The sequence below is a fragment of the Aspergillus brasiliensis genome (assembly GCF_001889945.1).
Source record: "Aspergillus brasiliensis CBS 101740 unplaced genomic scaffold ASPBRscaffold_4, whole genome shotgun sequence".
NCBI classification, from domain to species: domain Eukaryota; kingdom Fungi; phylum Ascomycota; class Eurotiomycetes; order Eurotiales; family Aspergillaceae; genus Aspergillus; species Aspergillus brasiliensis.
Window position 1 is genome coordinate 855,947 of NW_027137445.1, and position 26,314 is coordinate 882,260.

The following is a 26,314-nucleotide window of genomic DNA, read 5'->3' on the forward strand; positions in this document are numbered from 1 at the left end:
AAGAAAGTCACCATTGGGTCCGGGCGGCCCCCCAAAGGCGGGCTAAATTGCACAGCCATTGGACTCGAGGCCAAAACAACTAAGCATTAACCAACTAGCAACTCCCTCCAAGGCTGGTGCTGACGGTCGCTCCGTTAGCTGCAGTCCAAAGCCTCGCCTCCACGTTTCACCTTTACGACGGAGTACTAAGTAACTATGTAGTATTGGAGATCCACTGTCAACATTGTGAATGTCTCATTCATTCGCATTCATGTATCGGAGATGTCTGGCATCCATTGTATCCGGTCTTTGGTCCATGCCTCATATACAGCCTACCCATTCCATCCAGTTATCCGTCCTCCATGCTCATCCAACAATTCTACTAACACACACCGTGGGTCTTGCCATGCTTGCCCTGCAAGGAATGCTTCTCATTCTTGTAGTGAGGGTGCACATGCTTGGACTTGTGCGAGTTGGTCGAGTGCACCCGAACATGACTACTTCCGTTAGCATTGATTCAGCGGACTCCATGGATGAAAACTTACTGAGTGTACCGCTCCAACATCGCCTTGTCCATGTCGCCGAGCGTCTTCAAGGCCAGCTTAATGTCCGCCAGCAGCGCATCGCACCGGTTCTTGCTAAAGTCCTCGCGCACCACCACCCGCATCAGCTTCAGCGAGTTGCTGTTGGGCGCCATCGTGTACGCCGGCACGATCCACCCGCGCTCGCGCAGCTGGTGCGCCAGCGCAAACTCGTCAAACTGCTCCGAGTCGCGGTCCGCCGGCAGCCGGAACGCCACCAGCGGCAGTCCCTTGCCGCGACGCTCGCTCATGATCACAAAGCCCAGCTGCTCCAGCTGCTCGGCTAGGTAGTCGGCAATGCGTGTGATGTTCACCATGATCGACCGGTAGCCCCGCTTACCCAGTCGGATCATCTGGTAGTACTGTCCAATGACCTGCGACGCCCCCTTGGAGAAGTTCAGCGTGAAACTGGCCTGCTCGGCACCCAAGTAGTTGATGTTGAAGATCAGCTCCTTGGGCAGGTACTCGGGCGAGCGCCACACAACCCAGCCAACACCGGGGTACACCAATCCATACTTGTGGCCAGACACGTTGATGGACACCACCTTGGACAGACGGAAGTCCCATTGCAGGTCGGGGGCCACGAAGGGAGCGACGAAACCACCACTGGCGGCATCGACGTGGATCGGGCAGTCAATGCCGCGCTCGACGAGCAGGTCGTTGATGGCCTTGACATCCTCGTACTCACCGGTGTAGGTGGTTCCCAGAATGGCGCAGATACCAATGGTGTTCTCGTCCACCAGGTCCACAGCCTCCTTGGGATCAATGACGTAGCGGTCTTCCGTGCAGTAGACGTACCGCTCCTCGACATCGAAGTAGCGGGCGGCCTTCTCCCAGCACACCTGGACGGCACTGTTCATGACAATGTTGGGCCGGGAGGCATCCTTGCCCTCCGCCTTGCGCTTGTTCTGCCACCGTCTCTTCATGGCCAAGGTGCCCAGCATGATGGCCTCGGAGGAACCGATGGTCGAGGTGCCCATGGGGTGTTCATCTTCACTGTCGGTGGGAGCGTTGAACAAGCGGGCAATCATGTTCACACAGCGGTTCTGGATCTCGGCGGATTGGGGGTATTCCTCGTAGTCGATGAAGTTCTTGCTGAAGGACTCGGTCATGAGCTTCTCAACTTCCTCTTCCTACTCGAATTAGCATGGTCCTGGAGTCTCTATAGCTATAAAACATACCATGTAGGTCGTCACGAAACTCGCAAGGCTATCGAGTAATTAGCTTATTTTGCCTTTGTCCTACCACCGGTACCTACTTGAGCATGGGGTTTCCATCCAGACTGAGCTCATCCTTGATCATACGGTAGGCAACCTCACGGGGCATTTCCCGCTCCGGCATCTCCGTCGAAGGCAGCTGCTCCGTAGCGAAGCGAGTGCCATAGACGCTGGAGTAGAAGGCATCATCCTCAGCAGAGTCCAGCTTGATGGAGTCGACCCGTTCAACGGTCTTCTCGACATCATTGTCGCGCTTAACCTGAGCAAGATGAACCATTGTGCTGAAACAGATGTGTAGATGTGAATGAAGAGGAAGAAGAAGAGAGAGAGAGAGAAAATGATGCTAAAAAACCAGCAACAGGAAACCGGAAAAGGGGGAGCGCAGTGATGTAAATAAGTCAAAGGAGGGGCGCAACAACAGGCTTCCACCATCAGCCAACGGTGGTCAAACCAGTTAGCTCATTGAAATTGATCTTCCCCCCTGCTCCCTGCTCTGTCTGGCCTGCCGCAACATCCGTCAGCTCAGACAACACGGGAGGAGGGAACAGCCAACGAGTGGCTGTTTCTCCTCAGCCCCGAGGGGGGAGTGGCAGCCACTCATGGAGCCCCCTTTCCTGTAGCTCAGACACAGTCCGAAATCCTAGACTAGTGTTATTGACGCCCATTGCGAATGACGGAGGGACCGAGGGACACAATGAGTGGGTATCGAGGTGTAGAACCCCTCTCTCGTCTGAGCGGATGGGCGAATCACCAGACAGTCACCAGGGACACAGCGCTAAAGCTTAAGGAAAGCTTGGCCTGGATCGGTCGGCAACCGGTGGGAATTGTCTCAGCCACGATGGGAATGGAGTCAGGATGGAGACTGATTCACCAAAAAGTCCGAAAGAGGGGAAAACGAGGACGAAAGGGAGACGCGAATTCCCTCATCGTGGGGCGGCAAGTGGAGGCCGCCAGCCAAAAGTGATATCATGGGCGTCTAGCCGATCGAGGATCCCTTTTCTTGGAAGTCCGGATGGAGTTCTGCAAAAGACCTGGGAAGTTGAAAGGATCAGCAGAAGAGAAAGAGAAGGCAGTAGTGTCCAGTAGTGAGCAGATAGACAGGAATCTCTTGTGGGGGACGAGTCTCCAGAGAATAGTTGCGAGTTTCAATGGAAGCTATTGATGGGGCAGTTGAAGGAAGCGGACGAAGTGACGGGAATTATTTTCCTGTGGTTCCAACTAAGCCCGAAAAGACTGGCTCTGGTTTGATCCTCGTAATAATTTAATCTATCCGATAACCACTGCCGATGTCCTCGTCGCTGCAAATGGCGGTGAATTGCCGTGATGTGTTGTCCTTTTGGCGACTATCCACTCCTTGGAATAGCTTCGCCAAGTGCCCGAGTTGGCAGTTTCTATCGGTCTCGCTTTCTATCCTAGATATATGGAGTAGATCTACTTTAATCACTAATAAAAGAAGTATCCGGTACCCTCCCGGAATCACCACCATCAAAAGAATAATCAGAATCATCATATTTCCCCTCCATTACCATTAAGCCAAGTACATACACTTCGTCCCAGTCTCGGCCCATGCAGCCAGCCCAGATGAACATGAACATCAACATGAACGTGAACGTGAACGTGAACGTGAACATGAACCATACATCAGTTCGAAATACAAAATAGTGCTTTGCAGCATCCCAGTCAGAAAGCCCAGCCCAGCCCAATGAATTCATCAATCAAGCAATCCAATCCCTGGTGGTATTCCATCCTGGCCATTCATATCGTACACCCGCCATCCATCATCATCATACTAAGGCGATATGTTATCTCTGGTATCTTTCTGCCTAGCCTGGATCTTTTTTTTTTTTTTTCTCTCTTCTTTTCTTTTCCTTTATTCCATTTTTTTTTAATTGGTTTTGTGTTTTTGCTTTTTTAATATCCATCACTCCATGCAATCATCCATGTTGGGGTATCAGCAATATGGGCTCCTGGGTCGGCAACCGCTCACCAAAGAAGCCAAAAGATCATTCCGGAGGTGATTCTCTCCGGCAGGAAAAGACCATAAAAACAAGGCAGAACGCTAGTTCTTATCGCCCTTGATCTTCCGCTTGAGCCAGGCGAAAAGTCCGCTCTTACGCTTTTCGGCCTTGCTGCTTTCTGACTTCGCAGTCTCCTGGGCTTTGGCGGCCTCGCCCTGCGCCGTATCCTTGGCCTGCTCAACGCTCGTCTTACCCTCCTCAGCCTTGGGGACAGCGGCGCCTCCCGCTTGCTGGGCCTCTCCGGCTTGAGCGGCTTCGGGCTTGCTTTCCGCCGTCTTAGCAGCAGAGGTGCCTTCCGTTTGAGGCTCCGAGGACTTGACCTCCTCTGCTTTCTGGGCAGCAGCACCTTCCTCTTTCTGAACTGCCGGAACTCCCTGAGTCGCCTGGGTCTCGGTCTTCTGGGCCTCCTGCTGAGGCTTCGTGTCCTTGATCGTAGAGGGACCAACGCTGCGACGCTTTGAGGACTCTTGTGCCGTAGCCGCCTGCTCCTTGTCTTCCGCAGCCTTCAGGGGCTGTTCCGCCTCAGAAGCAGTGGGTGCAGCAGTGGACTGCTCCACAGCCTTGTCCTCCACTTTACTCTCACGTTCAGAGGGCCTAATGATAGTGCTGGGGACAACGGCAATAGGCTCGCTGTCTGCGGTTGCGGCCGGGGCCTTCGTGGCCGCCGCTGGGGCCGACTGTGTCACCTCCTCGGACGTCTGCTTGGCGCCGCCAGTGCTCTCAGGCACTTCAGCAGCAAGTGCTCCAGAGGGAGCGACGGCTGCAGCGGTCTCGGGCTTGGCAGAAGCTTCCACTGGGGCAACAGCGGAAGGGCCAGCAGCCTCTACGCTGGATGGAGCTTCGGTAACCTTGACGGGAACAGCCTCGGTGGTTTGAGGCACTGTTGTGCTGGATGTAGCTCCAAGATCCTTGCCGGTCGCGGCAAGTCCGGGGACTTCCAAGTCCTTCGACGCCTTATCCGCGGAGCCAGCACCAAGCCCCGGAACAACCTGTGGCTGCACAGTGGTACCAGTAGGGACGTGAACGGTGTCTGCGCCTGCTCCCTTCTCGGTGGCAATGGCTGGTTCATCTTCCACCTTGGGCATCTTGTGGGGCTTGTGGTCTTCCTCCTTGGTGGTGATGCTGCTCTCGTAGGGGCGCTTCACGTGGGCATCGGCGGTCTCAGGCACGAGGACACTGGTTCTGAGTGGAAGAGCGGTGGTATCCGCATTGGAAGCTTCGAGGGTGGAGGTGGAAGGTAGTACAGCTGGTGAGAGACCGTCGTCAGTAAAAATCAGCCCTCGCAACATGCTCACCCGTTGAGCTCAACTTACTTGTTCCCTCCTCCACTGTCTCCTGGGCAGACTCCGTCTTCTGCGCAGCATCATCAACGATGCCATCATTTATCTTGGGGAAGGCGGTATTGACTGCGTTCGAGGCCTCCTCAGTGAAGTTAACCGGAGGGGCAACAGCGGGGACCGAAGCGGTGGTCTCAGTAACGGTGGCCTCGGGTGCCGCAGTAACTGCAGGGATAGCCTCAGTAGCGACAGCTTCGCTCTCACCCTTGGCGACAGTTTCAGGGATAGTGGTCTCAGTCACACCAGTGTCGGCTCCAGCGGCAACGGCTTCAATTTGGCTTTCGTCCTTGCTGACAGTCTCAGGCGCGGTAGTGTCAGTGACGCCTGCCTCAGTAGCAACAGCTTCGAGTTCACTGTCGCTCTTGGGCACTGTTTCCTCAACCTCGTTGGCTGGCGCACTGTTCCGGAGAGAAAAAAACGTCAGTGTCATTGTGCGAAATAGGTATGACATGATGAATCAACAGCGCAATTCGAGTGCAATTGAATTCCACTCACACATTGTTTTGGACGTCAACTGCTTTCTTCGCAGCAGCGGCAGCGCCACCCTTCTTGCCCTTACTCTTCTTTCCTCCTTTCTTAGGCATTGTGTTCAATTATCCTGTGCAGCAGCGATAATGTTAGAGCACGGACGATGACGACAACGACTCAATGCAGCTGTGATGGACAAGACTTACTGTCTGTGCGAACGGAATGGACACGAGTCGTGGATGCGAAACGTCGAGGTCGTGCGATTCCGAGAATGGGGATTAAGAACCAACGGCAGATGAAGTGGGAAGTTAGGGGCGGGCTGGTCTGGTATGTTGCCCTGTGGCCCTTTCCGATTGCCTAAATCGATTCGGGGAACGTTAATCCGTGGAGGGCCCGGTCAAGGTGCAATTGTTTCGGGCAACGCTGGACCACCGGTGCTTGGATTGATTTCAAGCTGCACGCGACAAGTGCAATTCAATGTGGCGCGTAGATTCGTAGCGCGTGTTGTAGTCGAGTTAGTGCCAATCGCACAGGAACAATCTCTGAATGAATGCTGTGGGAGCGGGGGGATCCAAACGAGGGCGAAGGTCACGCCGCAGTCACATGGGGTCGTGTCGAAGGGGGACGAAAGGGTAAGATTAGAAGGGGCACAATGCACGCGGATCCAAATATGGGCTGAATTGCTCGTAGATGAGGGCTGCAGATGTTTATTACCTGCAGGCGCCTCCAATGGGCTCGGCTTGACTCCCTACAAAGCTCCTTCATCTCCTTCATCTCCTTTCAACAACACCCTGCTCTCAGCTATGGCTACGAAAAAACAGACAATCACATCGGCCAGCCATGATGGCGATTGCTATTCCACCCCAAACCGAACCCAGCTCTTGCGCTGCTTGCGGCTTCTACAGGAATGGCAATTACGAAGCAATTGAGTGTCAAACTATATGGCAGCTGGAGCTGGCGCACATCCCCCTGATTCCGGCGATTCGGGACTTGTACCTGCAGCTTGGGCTTAACAAGCCATGTTAAGCGGACTAATTCTCAAGCTGCAGACGATCCCATCCCGCTCGACGGGCCCTGAGTTTATCCGAGGCCAGCCGTCCGCTCAAGGCAAGGTATCACTTGACCGGACCCGACCGGTACAATGCCTTTATGCATGGCTTGTTAACTCATTAATGAGACTATGAGCGGTCGAAGTTACAGATATCTATTGAGCACTAACCAACCTATCAGGAAATAGAACCATGTCTACGAGTCCACTCCTTGACTTTACCGTCTACAGTCGACGAATTTACTATGTAGAAAGAGGTACGACGTGACGGTGACACCCGCGCCCGTGTTCGATGGGTCGATTGCATCATGAGGCATGCCGTCGGGTCCAGGACCGGCCAAACCCGGACAGGGAATGAAGGTCTGGGACCGTTTCCGGTCGACATACCAGCCAAGATCCTAGCCATCTTTGTCCTGAAAAGAATAGTATGCCATGTATGGCTTTCCCCAACATATAGTAACTATCACGTGCCCTCGAGATGACACAACTCACCACAGAAACGTCTGGTACTAGTTATATATTAAAGTGGCTCGAGCTGTAACGGCCCAAAACGGCAGCGCAAGGTGGCCACTATGGCCGGGCTATCTATTTCGCACCCCTTGCTGGTGACAGGGTGGCCAAGTGGTGAATTTCACTTTCTGCGCCCCAACTGTCGGGGGCGTATGTATACATGCCCGAAGCAGCTTACGGCGAACATGAAGGGCGTCTGGGGAGGCAAAACCCGGGGTCTGTCGCTGCCATGACATCATCATGGAAGGTTGATGGTGGTTGCGATGCCACGCCGAGGTGACGGCCCAACAACGTGCCAGGTTTCTAGAGCCCCTTGCGTCTCACACAATCGAAGTTTCAGTTCGTGGATGATTTGGTGGTTATGCATGGCTGCGGCGTACAGTTCCATGCTGCGTGCCTGATCAAGACAAAAGGACATGTCAATGATGGGCGGGCTTGGGCATACCCTGGACGGATGTAATGGAATAGAAGCAAAAAAGAATGACCTACGCAGGACTCGAACCTGCAATCTCTTGATCCGTAGTCAAGCGCCTTACCATTGGGCCAGCAGGCCAATTCGATGAAAGATGAGGGCAGTCATTTGCTATATGAGTGGAAATACCGTCTTGATCACCGGAAGCACCGTGCCGAGTGGGGGCGACTCCGAGCACCTCCAGCGGGGCAGTCGGAATCCATGACCATGCCAGCGATATCATTCGCGCAAACACTTATCGTCCACAGTTGGTTCATTATCTCATTAGTCAAACTAATTTGCTACGGTGATACTGAGAGCTTTCTGTCCCAGTGGCACCCTTCTCGTTCCGGCGACTGACGTGGGATAATAGGTAGTCATCTGCCCAGCCAATCTACATCCGACAGCAAACAGAAGCAACATCCACGAGGACGAATGATAACTGATGCCGGGTTCACAGGGTTACATCCCGATCGCTCAGAGGGTAGACCAGAAACGACTGGCAGAAGAAGAAGGTTGACTCGAAGTCGGTGGTGGCACGTAGATCAGATCGTCTTGGCTGTGTTCTGGAATCGTTCGGTGCAGGACCACGACAGCAAGAAACGACGCCTTGCTTTCGACACAGCTGGTGATCTATTTGCCATTGCCACACACACACACACACACACACACACACACTAACTCACACACCTTCATGCAAGTTCGGCCGGCTGGGCGATAATACACCTGAGATATACACCTGTCTTCTGCATTATTACGAGTCCAGCCCAGTCCGTCGGCCGGCCGGCCAGCCAGCCCTGCAAACATGTTGGGAGAAAGTGTAACTGAGTGGTGGGAAAAGAGAACCCAGAGATTAAACTACTTAGGCTTTTTGCCTCTCCCCCTTCCGACCTTGTCGCAACCCAAATGGACTTCTTCGACGAAAATGCTTGGGATCCCGACCACTCCTAATGCGAGAACCGGTCTGGAGCTGGCGCATCCAAACCATGGTTTAGATAGGACCTTTTAGGCTTAACGTAGTACCTGCTGGCGATGCAACCCGACAGCGAACCTACTCCGATGGGCCGTTGATTGGAAGAAGAAGACGCCGAAGGGGGGGCAGTTCACGGTTCAGAAACAAGGGGTTAGTCAGCCTGGGCTGGAAAAGGCAGAATCGGGACTCGGCACTTCAAGGCCGATTTTGCAGAGCGCCGCGGAAAAGAATGAGAATGAGGGCAAAATGAGGGAAATATTTCATGGGAAATAACAGAAAAATGTCATGTTTGGGTGTCCCGCTTAAAGGAGGGGGAAAGTAAGTAGTAGTGATGATGATGGAAGACTTTCTTGCCATCCTGTCACTATTTGTAGGCTGAAAAGGATACTTTTTCCCCCCTCTACATGTGTGATATGTTATTATCATATTATCCCTCAAAGCATGGAATTTATGATCTAGCATATTCCTTCGCCAAGTGACATAAACCCCAAGACAAAACGAACCTACTGCACTATTTGCTACACTACCAGTCTCACTTGCCAATCTTTCTCTCCCTCCTTCGCTTTTCCGGCTAAGAACAATCAGGCTAAGCCTGGTTAATTCACGCAACCCCCGGGTGGATCCTCCACGTTCGGCGTTGTTTCTCGTTCACGCCTCGGATTTGGCCGCAGGTAATCGCGGCTTACCAGTTACCGGGCAAAGACACACACACCCTCTACCAAGAAAAGAAATCCCAACCAAACCCTCCTAGAGCCGTGGGGTTACCTTGGCCTGTGCAGAGCCAAAAGTAAAGTCAAGCGAGCCGTGATAAGTCACCTTCCGGTAAGTCAATGGCCGCTCCAGTGCATTCTGGGAATGGTTTACTCCGTGGGATGGAGCCCCGTTGTGGTGGTATGGAACTAACGGCATGGTGCCTCGCACCGCTCGTTCCAATCAGATCCCTTCCACTTCGAACTACGAGTAATTAATTCCCCATCGCATTGTATCATAGGTATGGGCGTTGATTCCGATTACTCCTCCCAGTTACGGAGTAGTTGGTGAGTCGTGCCTTTTCTCTGGCTCTTGTCTCTAACTAACTTGACTGCTGCTCCATTAGTTCCTTGACAGAACCCCCATCATATCTCTGTTCCTTAGTTACCCTTTAGTCTAGCCCTTCTTTCCTTCCTCTCTTCTCTCTCTCTCTCTCTCTTTTACTTACTTCACTATCTACTCTCCCCTCTTCCTTCCTTCCTTCTCTCTCTCTCCCTTTTTACTCTCCCCTCTCCCCTCTTCTTATCTCCTCCCCTCCCCTCTCCCTTCCACCCCCACACTTGGTCTAGACAAACGATGATACGAGGGTTTCTCGACCTACTCGATTGTCGTCTGTGCTTGCACACCCTCCATCGCGTCCATTCCCTCCCTGGGAAAGGTATGCAACATTGAGGTGCTGAGTCGACGGTTGAACGCATACTTCCTCCTATCACACATTGGTCCTCCATCCGTATCGGTACCATACACCAACCACCATTCCGCCTGGCTTTTCCACCCCCGGTCAACATGAGTTTCCGAGAAAAGGTGCGGAGAGTGTTCCGCCGGTCTAGCAGTGGGTCCTCGTCCAAGGGCAAGGGCAATGGAATCAAGATCGAATACTACAAACGCGGTGAAATCCCTCGGTCGAAGTTCAAGGGCCCTTTCGACAAGGAACATCAACGGAAACTTGCAGCATGGTCGTTCGGGGACGCCCAAGCGGACCGCCCGCGTACTCCCGACTATAGTCTCTCCCCGTGTGCGTCTATACCGGATTTCCTGAGAACGCGGTACCAAGACGACGCCGCCGACGACCTGGCCCCCGATCAGATTCAGACAGTACCCCCCGAAGTGGATGTGACAGTTGGTATGTGGGATACTTCCTATCATCAGCCCTTTTGGACGTCGTCCAGCCGGGACCTATCATAAATCATTGCCATGTGTAACGATCATTCATCTGACCAATCACCAGAATCCGTTTCGGTTCACCATGACGAATACGCCTGCGGCCGACAAGGAGAGAGTGGCTCATCATCATCCACCGCCGTGGAGCCTGAAAGCTACAGCGAGTCCTTGATGACTCTGTTTGCCGACTTCGACCAGGTTGACACGATCGCCCAGCTGAAGGAAACGATCCGCTACACTTCCCCGGCTGTACGAGCGATTTCGCCGCCCCCCTTGTCGCCCAAGGGGTGCTACATGCCATTCTCACCGGAGGAGCTGACACGGGCGTTGAACGCCGTGCAGATCTGCTCATAGTACCTTTTTTTAATTCGCTCCGACTTCCGGCAAGATCTTCGCTTCCTGGCATCACGTGATGCCACCTCAATAGGATACCACCATCATACTGAGCCTATCGACAATGGTTCCTCTCGTTTTTTATTTCCGACTCCGCCATCCCTTTTCACCTTTCTCCTTTAGACCTACTATGCGACACAGGTGTGAGCATCTTACCTTCTTCCAATCCTCCAGCCGTGGGTCGCAGAAGGCGGCATTGACTACCCGGCTGTGTTCAAGGCTACCATTTTCCGTCGGCTGACGCAGTCTACATATGCAAATCAGGGCGTGAGGGGCGTCTTGGTTTTATTGCATAATCCCTGGACTGAGGACGGTCCTTTCCACGCATGAAACGAGCAATGTTCGAAAAGCGACTTGTTTTGTGCTTTTGCTTCGTGCATTGCGTTTAAGCGTATACCCATCCAACTGAGTTGCTTGGTTTTCCCCCCAACCCGTCAAGTGTGCTGGTGCCTAGTGGGTGCCTACTACTAGCACCAAGGATTCTCCCACCGGCCACTGACCAGACTTGTACTTAATGTACCTATCTAACTGTAAGGTAGCACAATGAAGAAATAATATAAATCAAAAAAGACCTACCATATTGTAGTATGCGCAGTACGTAGCACGGAGCACGGGGTAGATTAGTGAGCCACCTCGCCTCACTCCAAAAGCAATATGTACTAAAGGAAATACCCCATACGGAGTAAGACAAGAATAAGCCACTATCGATAACTAATAAGCCTCGCAAATCATCCATATCCTACACGATCTAGTCTACGCCACGCATCACCAGTATATTAACTACTAGTAGATAGTGTCAGGGTCAGGGTTCAGGGAGAGCCAAGACACTCCAGACTCGATCACCCACCCCCCCGGTCGGATACTTCAGCCAACCTAACTTTCAGTTTTACTTTTTTAAGCATACTTTCTTACTACGGAGTAATATACGGAATAGATATGACTAGGTGAACCCGGTTTTGATCGACGGTGGCCGAGAGTAACTAGTTTGGGCGATTTTCTTGATTCGGCACAAGTAGACAGTAACTACTAGTCTACGCAGTCCGTTTGTTTCGTTCGGGTCCGGTCGGTTCGGTCGGTCGGGTTACGCACTTAACTTGCTGTTTCTGCTTTCTTGTTTCGAGTACCGATGATAGTACATACATGGTAGTAAAATATATCGAAGTAAGCTGTAGATATAATTGACTTATTTGATAAGTATCTTCTTATTTGCATGGTTTTTATTGATTGTGATGAGGAGGGAGGCTGGCTGGCTGGATGGATGGTTGGTTTGTGAGGGAGGGAGGGGTTCGGGATGTTGATCGTTGTGTGTGGTGGGTGAGTGCGTGGGTGGGTGAGTGGCTATGGAGTGGAGGGTGAAGGTGCATTAGTATTATTGCTTAGGTCGCTGGACTAGACTAGACTGGATTATGGATGGTGAGGTGGATTTGCTTCTGCAGTGCAGGTTTAATATTTATCGTGTTCTTTTCTTTGTTTATCTAGATACCCGGTTACTTATTCTCGAGTTTACTAGTTAGTAATGATAATATATATCGATTACCAGTACTAGATGGGTCCCATGGAGTTAGCCGTAATGCAGTAAAAACCTGCTACTATTTAGTACTTGAGCTGAGAACTGATGACTATCAATCGATCGACTCAACTCAATCACAACTTAATAAAACCTGATTCATGCTACTCTGCTATGAGCACTACTATGTATGTATGTATGTATGCATGTAGCTAAGATTGCTTGTTTTCTTCCCAGCTGCTTGCTGGTCGATGCGCAAGTAGGTCCTTGCTTTTGTGCTGACGAAGTTAATCTGTACCAGCATGTAGCTATCTAGCTAGGTAGTTAAGTCCTAGTTGGCTATTGATGACATGGCTCAGCTGATAATACTTTTAATTGCATATGCTGGATGTATTTTAGACTATTTGGTTAGATTGGCAATTTACCCTCGTGAATTCAGATGTGCCTGACGGGGTGGGTGACACGATTTACTAGGGAGAACTATGATATTTATGATTTATCATGAAGTACTGGAACTGGAGATGCAAAATCTATTGGTTACCCTGGTAGTAGTACTCGCACTTGTGAGGCTATGAAGATTAGTCGTTTCGATGTGCGGTAAGTACTAATGTAGCGGAATATATCTACATCCAAGTGTGCGTTGAGATGAATGTATGCATTGTCAGCCTGCAACGCAGAGCATCAATCACTATACTCTAACTTGAATCCTGGACCAACCATCATTGTCTTCCTTGTATCAACAAGTCCGATTACGTGTAGCATCACTATTTGTTCATACCGATTGGCTTTTCGTGCAGTTCTACTGCGGCTTATCTACAGATCCCTTCCTTGCTCTCATTCCATATGCCGGCACCGCCTTTTCCGCTTCGTCCTACATACTAGTATGTCTGCTACAGAGTAAACAGCATTGATACCCACTTGGCTTATCAGCTCACACAATGATTCTGTTTCGTCATCATCTCAACAATCCGATTCGCTCTCTGTACCGTAAACCCAGCAAGCCACTCTCATCAAAGACTATCTCCCCAACCGGGCCAATAGAAGAAGAACGCAGCCCACAGTACAATCCTAGGAAATATTATCCCGCCCGGATCGGAGAGACAATAGGAAAATTTCACATCATTTCTAAATTAGGATGGGGTGCTAACTCCACCGCTTGGTTGGCGAAGGATACATCTCGGTCAGTCACACATAGTATCTTCTGGTAGAGTACACACTATCTAACACCGCAAAGCTGGCCCTGGCAATCGCCCAGATACGTAACACTGAAGATCACGAACTCCGGTGACGGGGAGAAGAAAGCTGCGGAAGATGAAGTAAAGATATCGCAACATATTTCTAGTTTACAGTCTGATCACGAAGGTCGTGCATATGTCAGACTGATTCAAGATTCATTCCAAATACAAGGAATTCACAGAGACAGTCATATCTGTCTGGTCTTCGAGCCCTTACGGGAACCTCTTTGGCTTCTAGGACGACATCTTGGAAGCAATGGGGTTCTTCCGCAGGTCCTCAAAGCTTTCTTGAGGGTTATACTGTGTGGCCTGGACTTCCTACATTCCGAATGTCATATCATACACACAGGTAAGCTTTCACCCCTGCTCTTCAGCTGACAAGCCCTTGCCTACTGACCGAACCGCAGATCTGAAAGCTGACAACTTTCTTGTTGGATTCGAGGATACCACCGTTCTCAAAGACTATGTCCGCCAGCAAGAACTTCATCCCGCTCCGCATGTGCTTCGCAATGGGCGACCTGTATTTGAATCTAGGAGTGACTTTGGGCCCCTCAAGAGAGGAGTAGGCTTGCTGAGGATCTCCGACTTCAGTGCTGCCGTTTTCGGAAACGTAACGACACTACATAACCATGACATTCAACCTCAACCCTTTTGCGCCCCTGAGGTCCTGTTAAAGGCTGGTTGGTCGTATAGTGCTGATATTTGGAACCTGGGGACTGTGGTAAGTCCAAGATATGATGAACGATTCGTCGTGATGTATACTCACCGCGATAACTATGCAGCTCTGGGAACTTTTGGCCGATGAGACTCTTTTCAATGGATTAAACCACGGACGCGATGGCGACCAACGAAGGGGATATTCCCCGGAGGTGCACATCGCCCAGATGATAAGGCTCTTAGGACCTCCTCCCTCACAGTTCCTGGACAGATGTGACCCGTGTATACGTGATGAGTTGTTCTCGCCTCAAGGTACGTTATTCTTAGTTGCGATGGACCGTAAATGCTAATTGCTGGATGTGTTTAGGGTCTTTCAGATTCCCTGAGTTGATACAATCGGAAGAGTTCAATTTCTCCAATATGACGCCCTTTCTACAAGGAGAGGATCAACGTCTGTTCATTGATTTCGTTCGCAGAATGCTCCGATGGGAACCGGTGCGTCGGTCGAGTGCGAAGGACCTCTATAATGATCCTTGGCTATCTTATAAACCTTAAGGATATGTTCTCCGATCATGTGCTTAGACTCTAAATACTGTATTGTAGTATGTTCATGATGGCATAATTTTGGTATCCTTCCTAGTCATCAATCATAGCAGGCTGTACATGTTGCGCCAGATGCAATCGTCGCTGAGCTTACTCTTCATGGGTCACCGTCATATCGAGCACCTCCACACGTCCTCTGCCCCGGGTCTCGTTGCCCACAAACTCATTCAATCCCTTGAAAGCTCCCGGCTCCGCAAAACCAATGATCTCCCACTCGTCTCCGCCAACAACCTCCTGAGCCTCGATAGATTCGATGTAGCTCAGAATCTTATCCTTGACATTGCTCGGGCCCTTCGCAGACGCGGCTTCTGCGTCAGATCCCGCCTCATCCTCGGATTCCTGCTGGCGTGCAGCCTTCTTGGATCCCTTTCCACCCTTCTTGTTTGACTTAGAGCCGCCCTTGGACGGCGCCTCCTTCTCTTTACCACCCGCGCCAGCACCTCCAGCTGCACCCTTGACACTCTGCTTCAACAGTGACACAGGACAGGTGACACGGAGGCGCATCCGCGCTCGCATCACAGGGATAGGTTGCCATGCAATAAGCGCCTTCATGGCGTCAAGCGCTTGACTCTTTGCCGACTTGTTGGCAGTCACACCCGTCCAGAGCGGTTTCCGTGGGCGGCTCTCCTCGCTGTCATCCCCGTTCGACTCCCCATTGCCGGGTGTTTGTGTTTGCTGTTGACCACTGGCCGAGCTCAGCTGGTCCAAGGCCTTGGAGATCATTCCGGGGGTATAGACTCGTTTCGTCGTAGGATCAACCAGCCGGCCTGATACGATATCCAGCACCTCCTTTTCCACTCGCTCAATAATTTCCTTCCGCTCGCGCTCGCCAACCTGCACCTCGCCCTTCCGTAGAATTTCTTGCCGGATCTCATCTGCAGGTGTATCGGCGCCGAAAGCCTTTGTTAACTCGGCGGATGGGGCTGTTTGCGCTTTAGAAACGGACAGGAAGATCGTGGGGACTTGGAGAACATTGTCGAGATCCTTCTCGGCTCCGGAGCGATATTCGAGGAGTTTGTTCTTGTAGCAGGCGAGTTCGAAACGCTTTTTACCTGTTGGTTGAGGGGTTAGCGGGGTTGCGGGGCCGACTGGAAGGTTTCGCAGGCTCTTTTTCTTTCGAGACTTGGATTTTGCGCATGATCTCTCCACATAATCGATAGGCATGCCACAGCAAGACGATCGCAAATGAAGGTCATGCATGCATAACAGTACGTACCCTTTTTTAGTCGGACGACTGATACATTGGTGAATTTGATCTGGTTTGATGGTTGATTGATAGGCATGTTGCTGGAGGCCTCTGCGACAAGCAAGAGGCTCTTGTGAACGGACAGACTCAATCCAGGTGAGATATGAAGTCGGTATACCTCGCAGTTGCGTCAGTGAGGAAGATTATGTTTTGATTGCGCTGAAAAAAATGCCTGTTGACAGCCCAAGGCAGTCATCCGACGGGCCTCTGATTGGAGGAAACCGCAATGACGCTGGTCCCGTGCCATATGATGACTCAGCTGGCTGACTCAGCGCGTGACTTTCTGCAAATGGAAGGCACCGGCCTGTGATTGGCCGCCTTCCGTTCCTGCTATCGAGGCGTCATCGCCTGCCTGCAGCCCATCGAGTACACCTCCTCTTCTCTCCTCTCTCCTTCCTTCCTCTTCATCCTCTTCTGGGTTTCCATTGATCACCCAGTAGCTGGTATTTTCTGAGCTACTTGCTTTTTCTCTTTTGATACTTTTGTGTCCGTAAGTTCACACCTAGGCTCTCCGTCCGCCTCCCTTGATAGCCCGTACTGATAAGCTCCCTGCCCAGGTACCGTACCTTCCTGACCGCAAGGTACCCATCCTCTGCCTACCCATCTCATCAGCATTTCAACTTCATACCGGCCCGGTGGGTTTTTAGCACAAAATGAGAGTTATTCCAGCTGCTATGCTGGTTGGAGCGGCCACTGCGGCCGTCCCTCCCTTCCAGCAGGTCCTTGGAGGCAATGGTGCCAAGCACGGTGCCGACCATGTGGCCGAGGTCCCTGCGGATCACAGTGCCGACGGGTTCTCCAAGCCGCTGCACGCGTTCCAGGAGGAGCTCAAGTCCCTCTCGGACGAGGCTCGTAAGCTCTGGGATGAGGTGTCCAGCTTCTTCCCGGAGAGCATGGATCAGAACCCTCTCTTCTCCCTCCCCAAGAAGCACAACCGCCGTCCCGACTCTCACTGGGACCACGTCGTCCGCGGCTCCGACGTCCAGAGCGTCTGGGTCACTGGTGAGAACGGCGAGAAGGAGCGCGAGATTGATGGAAAGTTGGAAGCCTATGATCTCAGAGTCAAGAAGACCGATCCTAGCTCTCTTGGCATCGACCCCGACGTGAAGCAGTACACCGGTTATCTCGATGACAACGAGAACGATAAGCATCTGTTCTACTGTAAGTCCACCTTGATCAAGCTCATGCGTGTTATATGCTCTGGATATCTAACATAGCGTAGGGTTCTTCGAGTCTCGCAATGACCCTGAGAACGACCCCGTTGTTCTGTGGCTGAACGGCGGCCCTGGTTGCTCTTCCCTCACCGGTCTTTTCATGGAGCTCGGCCCTAGCAGCATCAACAAGAAGATTCAGCCTGTCTACAATGACTACGCTTGGAACTCCAATGCATCCGTGATCTTCCTTGACCAGCCTGTCAATGTCGGTTACTCCTACAGCAACTCTGCTGTCAGCGACACGGTCGCTGCTGGCAAGGATGTCTATGCCTTGCTTACCCTCTTCTTCAAACAATTCCCCGAGTATGCCAAGCAGGACTTCCACATTGCCGGTGAATCCTATGCTGGTCACTATATCCCTGTCTTCGCTTCGGAGATTCTGTCTCACAAGAAGCGCAACATCAACCTGCAGTCCGTTCTGATTGGCAACGGTCTCACCGACGGATACACTCAGTACGAGTACTACCGTCCCATGGCTTGCGGTGACGGTGGTTACCCAGCTGTCTTGGACGAGAGCTCCTGCCAGGCCATGGACAACGCCCTTCCTCGCTGCCAGTCTATGATCGAGTCTTGCTACAACTCCGAGAGCGCTTGGGTTTGTGTCCCGGCTTCCATCTACTGCAACAACGCCCTCTTGGCCCCTTACCAGCGCACTGGACAGAACGTCTACGATGTTCGTGGTAAGTGCGAGGATAGCTCTAACCTTTGCTACTCGGCTATGGGCTACGTCAGCGACTACCTGAACAAGCCCGAGGTCATTGAGGCTGTTGGTGCTGAGGTCAACGGCTACGATTCGTGCAACTTTGACATCAACCGCAACTTCCTCTTCCACGGTGACTGGATGAAGCCCTACCACCGCCTCGTTCCGGATCTCCTGGAACAGATCCCTGTCTTGATTTATGCCGGTGATGCCGACTTCATCTGCAACTGGCTGGGCAACCAGGCCTGGACTGAAGCCCTGGAGTGGCCCGGACAGGCCGAATATGCCGCTGCTGAGCTGGAGGATCTGGTCGTGGTCGACAATGAGCACAAGGGCAAGAAGATTGGCCAGGTTAAGTCCCATGGCAACTTCACCTTCATGCGTCTCTACGGTGGTGGCCACATGGTCCCCATGGATCAACCCGAGTCGAGTCTCGAGTTCTTCAACCGCTGGTTGGGTGGCGAATGGTTCTAAACGTGCCATCACCGCATATAGACTTGATCATTTCGGTGACACTGCAGATATGTTTCTTAACGATAGTTTGAGGATGCTTGTCAATGCCCACTAGTCCCGAGCCTTATGTTGCATGGTATCTATGAGTTTGTCACTGTTGCGCATTATACATTTGTACTTCATATGAGATTAAATTGATCGCATTTACAACGCATTAAAAAAGGGCCACACCGTCTGAAAACAGAGTAGAACCGTAGCAGTTAGTCTACAGTGTCGATAACTCGACGTGAGAATGTCTCGGTTGACATGGAAAGTTACGCCATTCCCCATCAACCGAGCCATAAGAGGCTGAGCCTACTCAAGTAATTCGCCACTGAATGCACCCGTATATTCGTATATCGTAAAACAGCACAGAGACAAAGGAAAACTGAGGAAGGGATGATTTGGTATTCATTCATATTGGTATGATTCTTTTCATTTCGGACACGGCATTTTCTAATATTGTTCCCGGTCCCAGGGTGATTTCGTTAAAAAATCCACACCAACATACACACAAAAGGAATCCATCCTTCCCACGATCCACTCCAGCAAGTACGAAGAAACAAACGCAGATGATATGACCCCGATGATTGTTTTTTTAGTTCTTCTTCTTGCTGACACCGACGGTGCGTCCACGACGACCGGTGGTCTTGGTGTGCTGACCGCGGACACGGAGACCCCAGTAGTGACGGAGACCACGGTGGGAGCGGATCTTCTTCAGGCGCTCGAGATCCTCACGGATCTTGCTGTCGAGGGAGTTGGAGACGACCTGGGAGTCCTTGCCATCGGTGATGTCGCGCTGTCTGTTGAGGAACCAGGTGGGGATCTTGTACTGGGTGGGGCTCTGGAGGATGGTGACGATACGCTCGAGCTCTTCGGTGGTGAGTTCACCAGCACTGTAGAAGATATTAAAGTCAACTTGGCTGTTCTTGTATGTCTCCTGGTCCTTCACTTCGTCTGTTCTCGTGCTTATTATCTCTCCTCCTCTTCTTGTGTCCGGGAATCATCTCCTTCTCTCCGTCTTATCGCACCATCGAGAAATGTAGTGTAGTGTAAACGTACCGCTTGCTGAGGTCAACGTCGGCCTTCTTGCAGACCAAGTTGGAGTAACGGCGACCAACACCCTTGATCTGGGTCAAGGCGTACATGATCTTCTGCTTGCCGTCAACATTGGTGTTGAGCAGACGCAGAATGTACTGGAAGTTCGTCTTCTCGCCGGACACGAGCGCTAAAATTCGAGCAAAAATCCGCAGTCAGCCTTTCTGTCTTAAGAAATCGGTTGTTGCCATGATGATATGAAGAAAAATTCAATGAATCCGCCGCTGTCGCTGCTGCTGCTGCCGTCGTTCTCCGCGATGATGATCCTTTTCTCATTCTTCTACCCCAGGGTTTGAATATTTCCTCCAAATTCGACCGGCAAAAAACGAACAGCGACAGAAATCAAATATGCAGGGTTGGAATTCCGATTTCAGGGTCATTCACGTACACATGATGGGCGATGGCGCGAAGGACCGCGATTGATTGTCGACAGGCGAGAGGGATGAGAAGGAGGTGAAATCGAGGCGGGCTTGCGAGTGCTTCTTCCAACTTTGCTCGCCCGTTGTGGGATCGGGTAAGCTGGGCTCTAGCCCTTTTGGGCATAGTGGGCTCGAGGGCTCGCTTGTGCTCGGGGCTAATCCCGAATAGGGTATATTATCACTTGACTGTATTTGCACGTGATTATTGTGTTTTATTACCGTACTGTGTGTATGACCGTATTATATTGTCCATGCCTCAGGCAGAGAAGATATAGAACATCGCGGTGCTACGGAACTCACCTCATCTTCAATTTGCCCCGTTGATAGACATTTTCACCATGAGACCACTGGTGTATCTGGAATATGCCTTCAAACTTCTACTTTCCTTTCTATTACCTACTGAGAATGATCGCTATCATGCTCGCCTTCGCTGATCAAATGGAATATGCCCGCCAAGTTGATCAAAGTGCACTCTGCACTCTACAGCTTGCCTAACTAAGTGATTCTTCCTAACAGATACACAGTAAATGATGGATATTGCAGTGAAGTCCAGTATACTCCTGATTCTTTACTGTGTAACGTAGAAGCCTTCTAGAATAATATAAAATGGTCCTGACTGACCCGCTTCTCCAGATCTTCCAACACTCCAACAGCATCTGCTTTGCTTCGTGTTGCATTCCAAAGTTCAAACAACAAGATCCCATTCCCTGAATTTACCGCAAACTTTCTCAGAGATTCTCCAGTCTTAGCAAAGAGCTAAGATGCAGTCATCCTCACATTCCAACGAACATGGCGACTGTGCGTACCCGCTGTTCGATGTCAACCGGCTCGAAGAGCCTGCGGAAACAGACACTCTCTTTGGAAAGTCTATTCAGACTATCAAGAATAGTTTGATGCGTACAGGCAGGAAAGGCTACGACAAGCTGCTAAAATTTCATGGCTGGGGGTATGGGTACGAGATGACTTCTCATTCTCTCCAACCCAGGCACCATAAGTTGGCAATCCTGTTGAAGGTGTTATGGAACCAAGCTGAATACCACCAACCGCAATCGGTGGATGAGCTTTTCGATTTCACCAGGGACGCTGGCCCTCGGTTGCTGAAGCAGGAGTTGATTCGGGATTGGGACAGTTACCTACCTATAAGTAGGTATTATCCTGATCCTCCAGAGGCTTTGCCTACATCAGCCTCACACACCAACAGGCCTGATGGGGCTCCTAGTGCTGTTCCAGATGGGTATTTGGAGCGTATGAGACAGCCTGCTAGCTGTGACGACTCTTCAGAATCACAACTCAGTTCTCTCGACGAAGGAATCCTGGATCCTGGATCACCAAAAGAGGATGAGACGATGCAAGAAGTAGAGGTCGAAGGGAAAGGAAAAGGGAAAGGGAAAGAAAAAGAAGAAGAAGAAGAAGAAGAACAACAACAACTTGAAGACAATCTCTACTGCTCGGAAGGTCTGGAACGGGTAGAAGGAGTTCCTTCAACTAGTCGTGGGGATCAGGGAGCTGAAGAGAAAATGACGGGTGTTGACGAGGACGAAACCTCCGAACGCGATGCTGGGGATCCTATGGAGGAGGATTCTTCGGATGAGGGAAATCCGACTCAAATGACAGGAGCCGAAGCCCCTGCCACGCGACACAGAGGAAGCCCCTCAAGGAGGAGGAGTTCAGATAAACTAATCAGCGAAGCTATCACTGACCCTAACGCCGCAGTTTCTAGACCCCAGCAGTCCCAAGCAGCAGCACCACTGTCTAACAAGGATACCGATTCAGCTACTGAAGCAGTGGAACGTGCTGTTATGAGTCTTACTTATAACAAGCTTGAAAGACATCCGACTGCTGTCCCATATAGGTCACAATTATGGGTGCCTGCTTTGGCAAAAAGATACATCAGAAGCCTCGGGTATGATTTCAACATATTGACAACTGGGGTAAAGATTCCCGATACCCAAAGTCACAGGATAACGCCGCACCCGACGACTGGCTGCAATTACACTTACAGAGGCCGAGGACCCGTTTGCGCAAACTTTCTTTCAAGTGTGACTGGCTGTGCGATTGTTGCAGGGCGACTGCTAGATGCCGGGTCCACTAATATCGATCGCGAGCAGCAGGGCTGGCAGCAAGATCTCACAGTGATCCAACGTCTCTTCATTGAAGTGACAGATATTCAGTGGGATATGTGTGAGAATCAGAATCAGAAGGAGTATCAGCTAGGAAATGCCTATTCTCTATCACTTAGCCCTCGGAAGCTTCCGCCTCATCGACATCTGTTTCAATATATGCGACAGGTCTGGTGCATATCGACACAAGGCTTCAACCAGTTCGCATTGGCCTATAAAGATGCAATTGGTAAGCCCTGCGAATGTGCACCGTCTAGCAACAACGGCGCCATCACGAATGATCACTCGATGACCGCTGTGGAACCGCCTATGGCTGAGACTGATCGCAATGGTGTGGAAATCAAGGACGTGCTGTCCCGAACCTTTGCTCCTCAGGGCCGAATAGACTGTGTCAAATGCAAGAAGCGAGGTGTTATTAGTTATGAAAGACGGTTCAGCAAGGTCCCCATGCGCCTGGTAGTAGGACTTCCCCCCGGTGTTTCTATCCGGTCACATACAGAGGACTTCACCCTTGCATATCATGATGAGCATGGCCATGAGCAGAACGCCACATACCGCTGGCTAGGAGGTTTTTACCTGTACGACGACCATATTCGCCTCTACTGGAATGATGCTGAACGTGGGGAGCGTGGCGAGGGCATGCTGCGTATGTATGATGGCTTGACTAACGGCGGACTCATACTCGGAAATATACCCCCACACAGCAGAACGGAGAGAGTGCCCGAGGTTTGCAGGAACCAGACGATACCCTTGCTTTTTTACGAGCGGGTCATGAATCCCAGCATTGAGGTCATTCAGGGCTCTATCAGAGCGGTCGACAACATGCGCAACCATGTCTCCCAGGGTAGGCTCATCCTCCAGCAGAGTCCTGGCTGGGCCCCGCCCGAACGATCACTCGTGAACGAGGGCCCGTATCCATGGGCGCCTCTACTGCCTGAAGCCGGGGAAGAGAGTCAGGAGGCTCAGAATAGCAAAGTCTGCGGGCAGCCCAAAGCGCAACCCAAAGCGCAGCCCCAAGCCCAGCCCCAAGCGCAGCTCCAAGCGCAGCTCCAAGCCCAGCTCCAAGCCCAGCCCCAAATGACGCAGCCTCGAATGCAGCCCCAGGCACGACGCCGGAATGAGGCTGTCAGGTCAAGAATAGCGCAAGCACAGCCTTACCCGGCTAGAAGGCCTCCTCCCTACGTTCGCTCGAATTTGTCCTTTACCTCGACACCGAATATGTCAGCGGATCTGTCAACCTCCGTGATGTCAGCATCCTCATTTGTTGGTAGTGACATGCAATCGCCTGCAATGGGCTGGCCCCATTTAGCGGGCTCTAGCTCGTCTTCGCCAGGTCAAGCCTCTTTCCCCCCTCTCGCCCGTCTCTCCCCCCCTCTTTGGCAAGGCCCCCCTCCGTATACCGAAGGCAATTATGGAGCTGCGGCAGCATCTCCCTTTCCTGTGGCCTCGGCCTCTTCTCGACAGACTGCCACTTACAGTCCGATTCATACCAATCCAGGCCTTCATGCTGCCAGGCAGACAGAGACGAACCCAATGCAGCTGACAAACCCCGATGGTAGCAGCGCCTATGGTGACTTTGGGTATACCATGATGGGACAATCCTCCTCGCCGCTACCCTATCCAGAGCAACCACACCATCCGGATAATTGGGTGAATAGATCCGGCCACCCTCGGCCTGGCTACTGATATTTTCCTCAGCGAAAAGTGATGGGCGACGGATAATGCCCTCAAAAAACTACGGCGAGCTGCCCGTATTGGGTGCGCATTCGAAAGATGGTAAATTAAAATTTTCGGTTGAATTTCGTACAGACAAGATATCTATTTTTCATAGTGCAAGGCACACTTAGTGCAAGAATCTGAAACACTTACTGTTCACTATATCTTCAGGAGTAGAACGCTATCTTCAGTGGAGATAGCCACATCTGTTTAGTAAAACGGATCCCGGTCCGGAAATCCGGGGTAGAATAAAAAGGGGAAAGAAGAGTAACTCACAATTGCACCAGCGCAATTGCCCTTCCTTTCAATAACCGAGCCTTGAACCTCGGAAGCATCTTTAGTACCTCTAAACTGACTAGCAAGCATGTAAATGACTAAATTCGCACTTTTGTACGCGTTGCCAGTTGTGCCAGGGGGAGCCAATGACGGCCGGGCCAAAGTCAGCGCATGGACCTTTCCCCGCATTCATTGAAGCCACGGCGTTTCTCCTCCGTCTCGTTCTCTCCCTCGCTTCCTTTTCTCTCCTTGCTTTCTTCTTTCTCTCTGCGTTCTCTTTTCTACTTGAAATGACGAACTTCTTCGTTTCTTGATCATGAAAGAACATGGAAATCTATTACTCTAGTCAATGTACACGCTTCTGTCTCTATCCAGTCCTCTAAATCCTTCTATGGTATATCACATCATGTCCCTCCCAGATATCCAACACATATTTACAGCCTGGCACGCACAGCTTCAGCTTTCGGCTTCCTTGGTGGTCCTGTCGGCGTGTTGCTCTTCTTGGGAGCAGAGATATAACCTCCCTTGACATTGTCGGTGTTGAGAACAACACCCTTTTCATCCCGACGGATACCCAGCTCGACCAACTTCGCAAATACTTTCGCAAAGTGGTCAAAGAACAGGTCCTTGTCCTCTGCATACTTCTCCACCCACTGTCGGAAGGATGGATCCGTCTTGAGTGCGATATCGGTGGGCAGCATCATCAACAACTCGTCTCCCTCCTCCGCGTCCGGATCCTCGTACACAAACTGGCTCATGCCGTTCGCCAACTTCCGAGGGGTCCACTCCAACTTTAACAGCAGCTTGAAGAACTGATTGGAGAATCGGGTTGGGTTGTTCACCCAGGGACCCTCAAACCCACTGCGGTCGGTATGGCACCGACCCAGGTTGTGTCCTCCCGCCAACGCCACGATCTCCTGGTCGTTGAAGCCCATCCGGTTGAAGATAAAGCGGAGGTGGTCTGCACCCTGAGCACCGTCAGGTAGACGACCACGCGGCGGCACCTTGGAGTCGTCGACCAAGTCAGTCCGACCTGGCTTCCACTCAACTTCCGGTCCGCCCATCTCCTTGATCGCCACCACGCCTGCTAACGTCCACAAATCGGAGTATGTGATCCACGGGTGCTTCTCCTTTACAGGTTCTAAGAATGCTCGACCGTACTGAAGGCCTGCGTTTGATGGATCGCCCCCCTCTGCTTCATATCGCATGCCCGCACCGTTGCTGCCGCCCGTGTCGGTTTCGGCGTCGTAGGTACCTGCGGAGTGCCTGCTCAGGGGTTAGTGGCAACTGACATGCAAGTAACAATCGTCCTGGGACTAACTCACCATGCCAACCGGACAAATACTGGACCTGCGCTTCCATCATCATAATCCGGCTTCTTCAGTTGTGCGACAATGTCCTTGCGGACGGCGCTGTAATCGCCGGGGCTGCTCATCTCGGCCGATAGATCGGTCGTCCGGGGTAGTGCGGTGGGTCGGAGACAGGGGATGGGAAAATTGTTCACGCGATGCTGAAAGTCCCTCGAAGAATGCGACACAGGGACACGGTGACTAGGAATTAGGAGAGAGAAGAATGATCACCAAAGATATGGGAAGAGAATGAAATAAGGAGCGTTCCTTTTGTTGGCAAGACACATGAAGGGATGGCGACCAGTGGATCCGCGGCCCGAATTCCTGGAGGGCCAGTGCCAGTGCCGAGGTTCATCGCCAGGGCGGCGAACTGGACCCGTCTTTGGGAACTCGCTGGAACTATCGCTCCCAGTCTCATTCTTGCTTATCGGATTCGCTGATTGGATGCTCACTACGGTTCAGCAATTTATCGACCCATCTTCATATGAAGGGAGGCGAGATACGTGTATTCTCATTGCTTCTAGAGAAGATTGCGACCATGTGGTCTCATTAGCACTGGATCAAGGATAATGCCGTCACTGAGTTGTCTCTTCATCTTGGCTCTTCAGTTGGATCAATTGCCGTTACCCTCGGAATTTGATTTCCCGGTCTCTGCTCCCGCTTGCACGGGCGTACGGAATGCCGAGCTGTCGACAGATCACGAGCAGTGCGAGGCAGCAAAATTGATTGGTTCTGCATTTGCAATTGATTTGAATGTCACGACATTGAGAACACCAATCTTGACGATAGTCAATGT

General features: G+C 51.6%; 9 protein-coding genes and 1 non-coding gene across 10 annotated transcripts; 4 read left to right on the plus strand and 6 right to left on the minus strand.

The window, feature by feature from the left end:
- Positions 1–361: 361 nt before the first annotated feature.
- On the minus strand, positions 362–2,054 carry ASPBRDRAFT_121266 (glutamate decarboxylase; the record flags this gene model as incomplete). The annotated part of the gene is made up of 4 exons (XM_067617413.1): positions 362–476; positions 525–1,693; positions 1,742–1,769; positions 1,819–2,054. 4 exons carry the CDS (start codon positions 2,052–2,054, stop codon positions 362–364), a joined length of 1,548 nt encoding a protein of 515 aa, XP_067480605.1.
- A 1,782-nt stretch (positions 2,055–3,836) lies between these two features.
- ASPBRDRAFT_121367 (uncharacterized protein) lies at positions 3,837–5,716 on the minus strand (the record flags this gene model as incomplete). The annotated part of the gene is made up of 3 exons (XM_067617424.1): positions 3,837–5,041; positions 5,109–5,530; positions 5,628–5,716. The coding sequence occupies 3 exons, from the start codon at positions 5,714–5,716 to the stop codon at positions 3,837–3,839; spliced, it is 1,716 nt and encodes a 571-aa protein (XP_067480606.1).
- Positions 5,717–7,639: 1,923 nt separating this feature from the next.
- ASPBRDRAFT_t126 lies at positions 7,640–7,711 on the minus strand. The gene has a single exon. It is a non-coding gene; the product is annotated as a tRNA-Arg (tRNA).
- A 1,980-nt stretch (positions 7,712–9,691) lies between these two features.
- Positions 9,692–11,187, plus strand: ASPBRDRAFT_501628 (uncharacterized protein). The gene is made up of 3 exons (XM_067626489.1): positions 9,692–10,455; positions 10,561–11,029; positions 11,151–11,187. The coding sequence occupies exons 1-2, from the start codon at positions 10,119–10,121 to the stop codon at positions 10,845–10,847; spliced, it is 624 nt and encodes a 207-aa protein (XP_067480607.1). The 5' UTR covers positions 9,692–10,118; the 3' UTR covers positions 10,848–11,029; positions 11,151–11,187.
- Positions 11,188–13,331: 2,144 nt separating this feature from the next.
- ASPBRDRAFT_173998 (uncharacterized protein) lies at positions 13,332–14,840 on the plus strand (the record flags this gene model as incomplete). Its single annotated transcript, XM_067619763.1, has 5 exons — positions 13,332–13,573; positions 13,628–13,977; positions 14,036–14,349; positions 14,411–14,597; positions 14,653–14,840. 5 exons carry the CDS (start codon positions 13,332–13,334, stop codon positions 14,838–14,840), a joined length of 1,281 nt encoding a protein of 426 aa, XP_067480608.1.
- On the minus strand, positions 14,742–16,312 carry ASPBRDRAFT_41033 (guanine nucleotide exchange factor SDO1). Its single transcript, XM_067624482.1, has 2 exons — positions 16,105–16,312; positions 14,742–15,940 (listed from the first exon to the last, which is right to left on the minus strand). The coding sequence occupies exons 1-2, from the start codon at positions 16,169–16,171 to the stop codon at positions 14,979–14,981; spliced, it is 1,029 nt and encodes a 342-aa protein (XP_067480609.1). The 5' UTR covers positions 16,172–16,312; the 3' UTR covers positions 14,742–14,978.
- Positions 16,313–16,489: 177 nt separating this feature from the next.
- cp3 (carboxypeptidase C PRC1) lies at positions 16,490–18,726 on the plus strand. Its single transcript, XM_067619294.1, has 3 exons — positions 16,490–16,624; positions 16,692–17,295; positions 17,357–18,726. The coding sequence occupies exons 2-3, from the start codon at positions 16,788–16,790 to the stop codon at positions 18,520–18,522; spliced, it is 1,674 nt and encodes a 557-aa protein (XP_067480610.1). The 5' UTR covers positions 16,490–16,624; positions 16,692–16,787; the 3' UTR covers positions 18,523–18,726.
- A 412-nt stretch (positions 18,727–19,138) lies between these two features.
- On the minus strand, positions 19,139–20,476 carry ASPBRDRAFT_205622 (40S ribosomal protein uS13; the record flags this gene model as incomplete). The annotated part of the gene is made up of 3 exons (XM_067621746.1): positions 19,139–19,436; positions 19,603–19,768; positions 20,458–20,476. 3 exons carry the CDS (start codon positions 20,474–20,476, stop codon positions 19,139–19,141), a joined length of 483 nt encoding a protein of 160 aa, XP_067480611.1.
- Positions 20,477–21,015: 539 nt separating this feature from the next.
- ASPBRDRAFT_41036 (uncharacterized protein) lies at positions 21,016–24,031 on the plus strand (the record flags this gene model as incomplete). The annotated part of the gene is made up of 1 exon (XM_067624483.1): positions 21,016–24,031. A coding segment is annotated over one exon (2,848 nt), but the record flags the coding sequence as incomplete, so codon positions are not given.
- Positions 24,032–24,198: 167 nt separating this feature from the next.
- ASPBRDRAFT_174014 (peroxidase) lies at positions 24,199–25,805 on the minus strand (the record flags this gene model as incomplete). The annotated part of the gene is made up of 3 exons (XM_067619764.1): positions 24,199–25,435; positions 25,495–25,689; positions 25,750–25,805. The coding sequence occupies 3 exons, from the start codon at positions 25,803–25,805 to the stop codon at positions 24,604–24,606; spliced, it is 1,083 nt and encodes a 360-aa protein (XP_067480613.1). The 3' UTR covers positions 24,199–24,603.
- Positions 25,806–26,314: the final 509 nt, after the last annotated feature.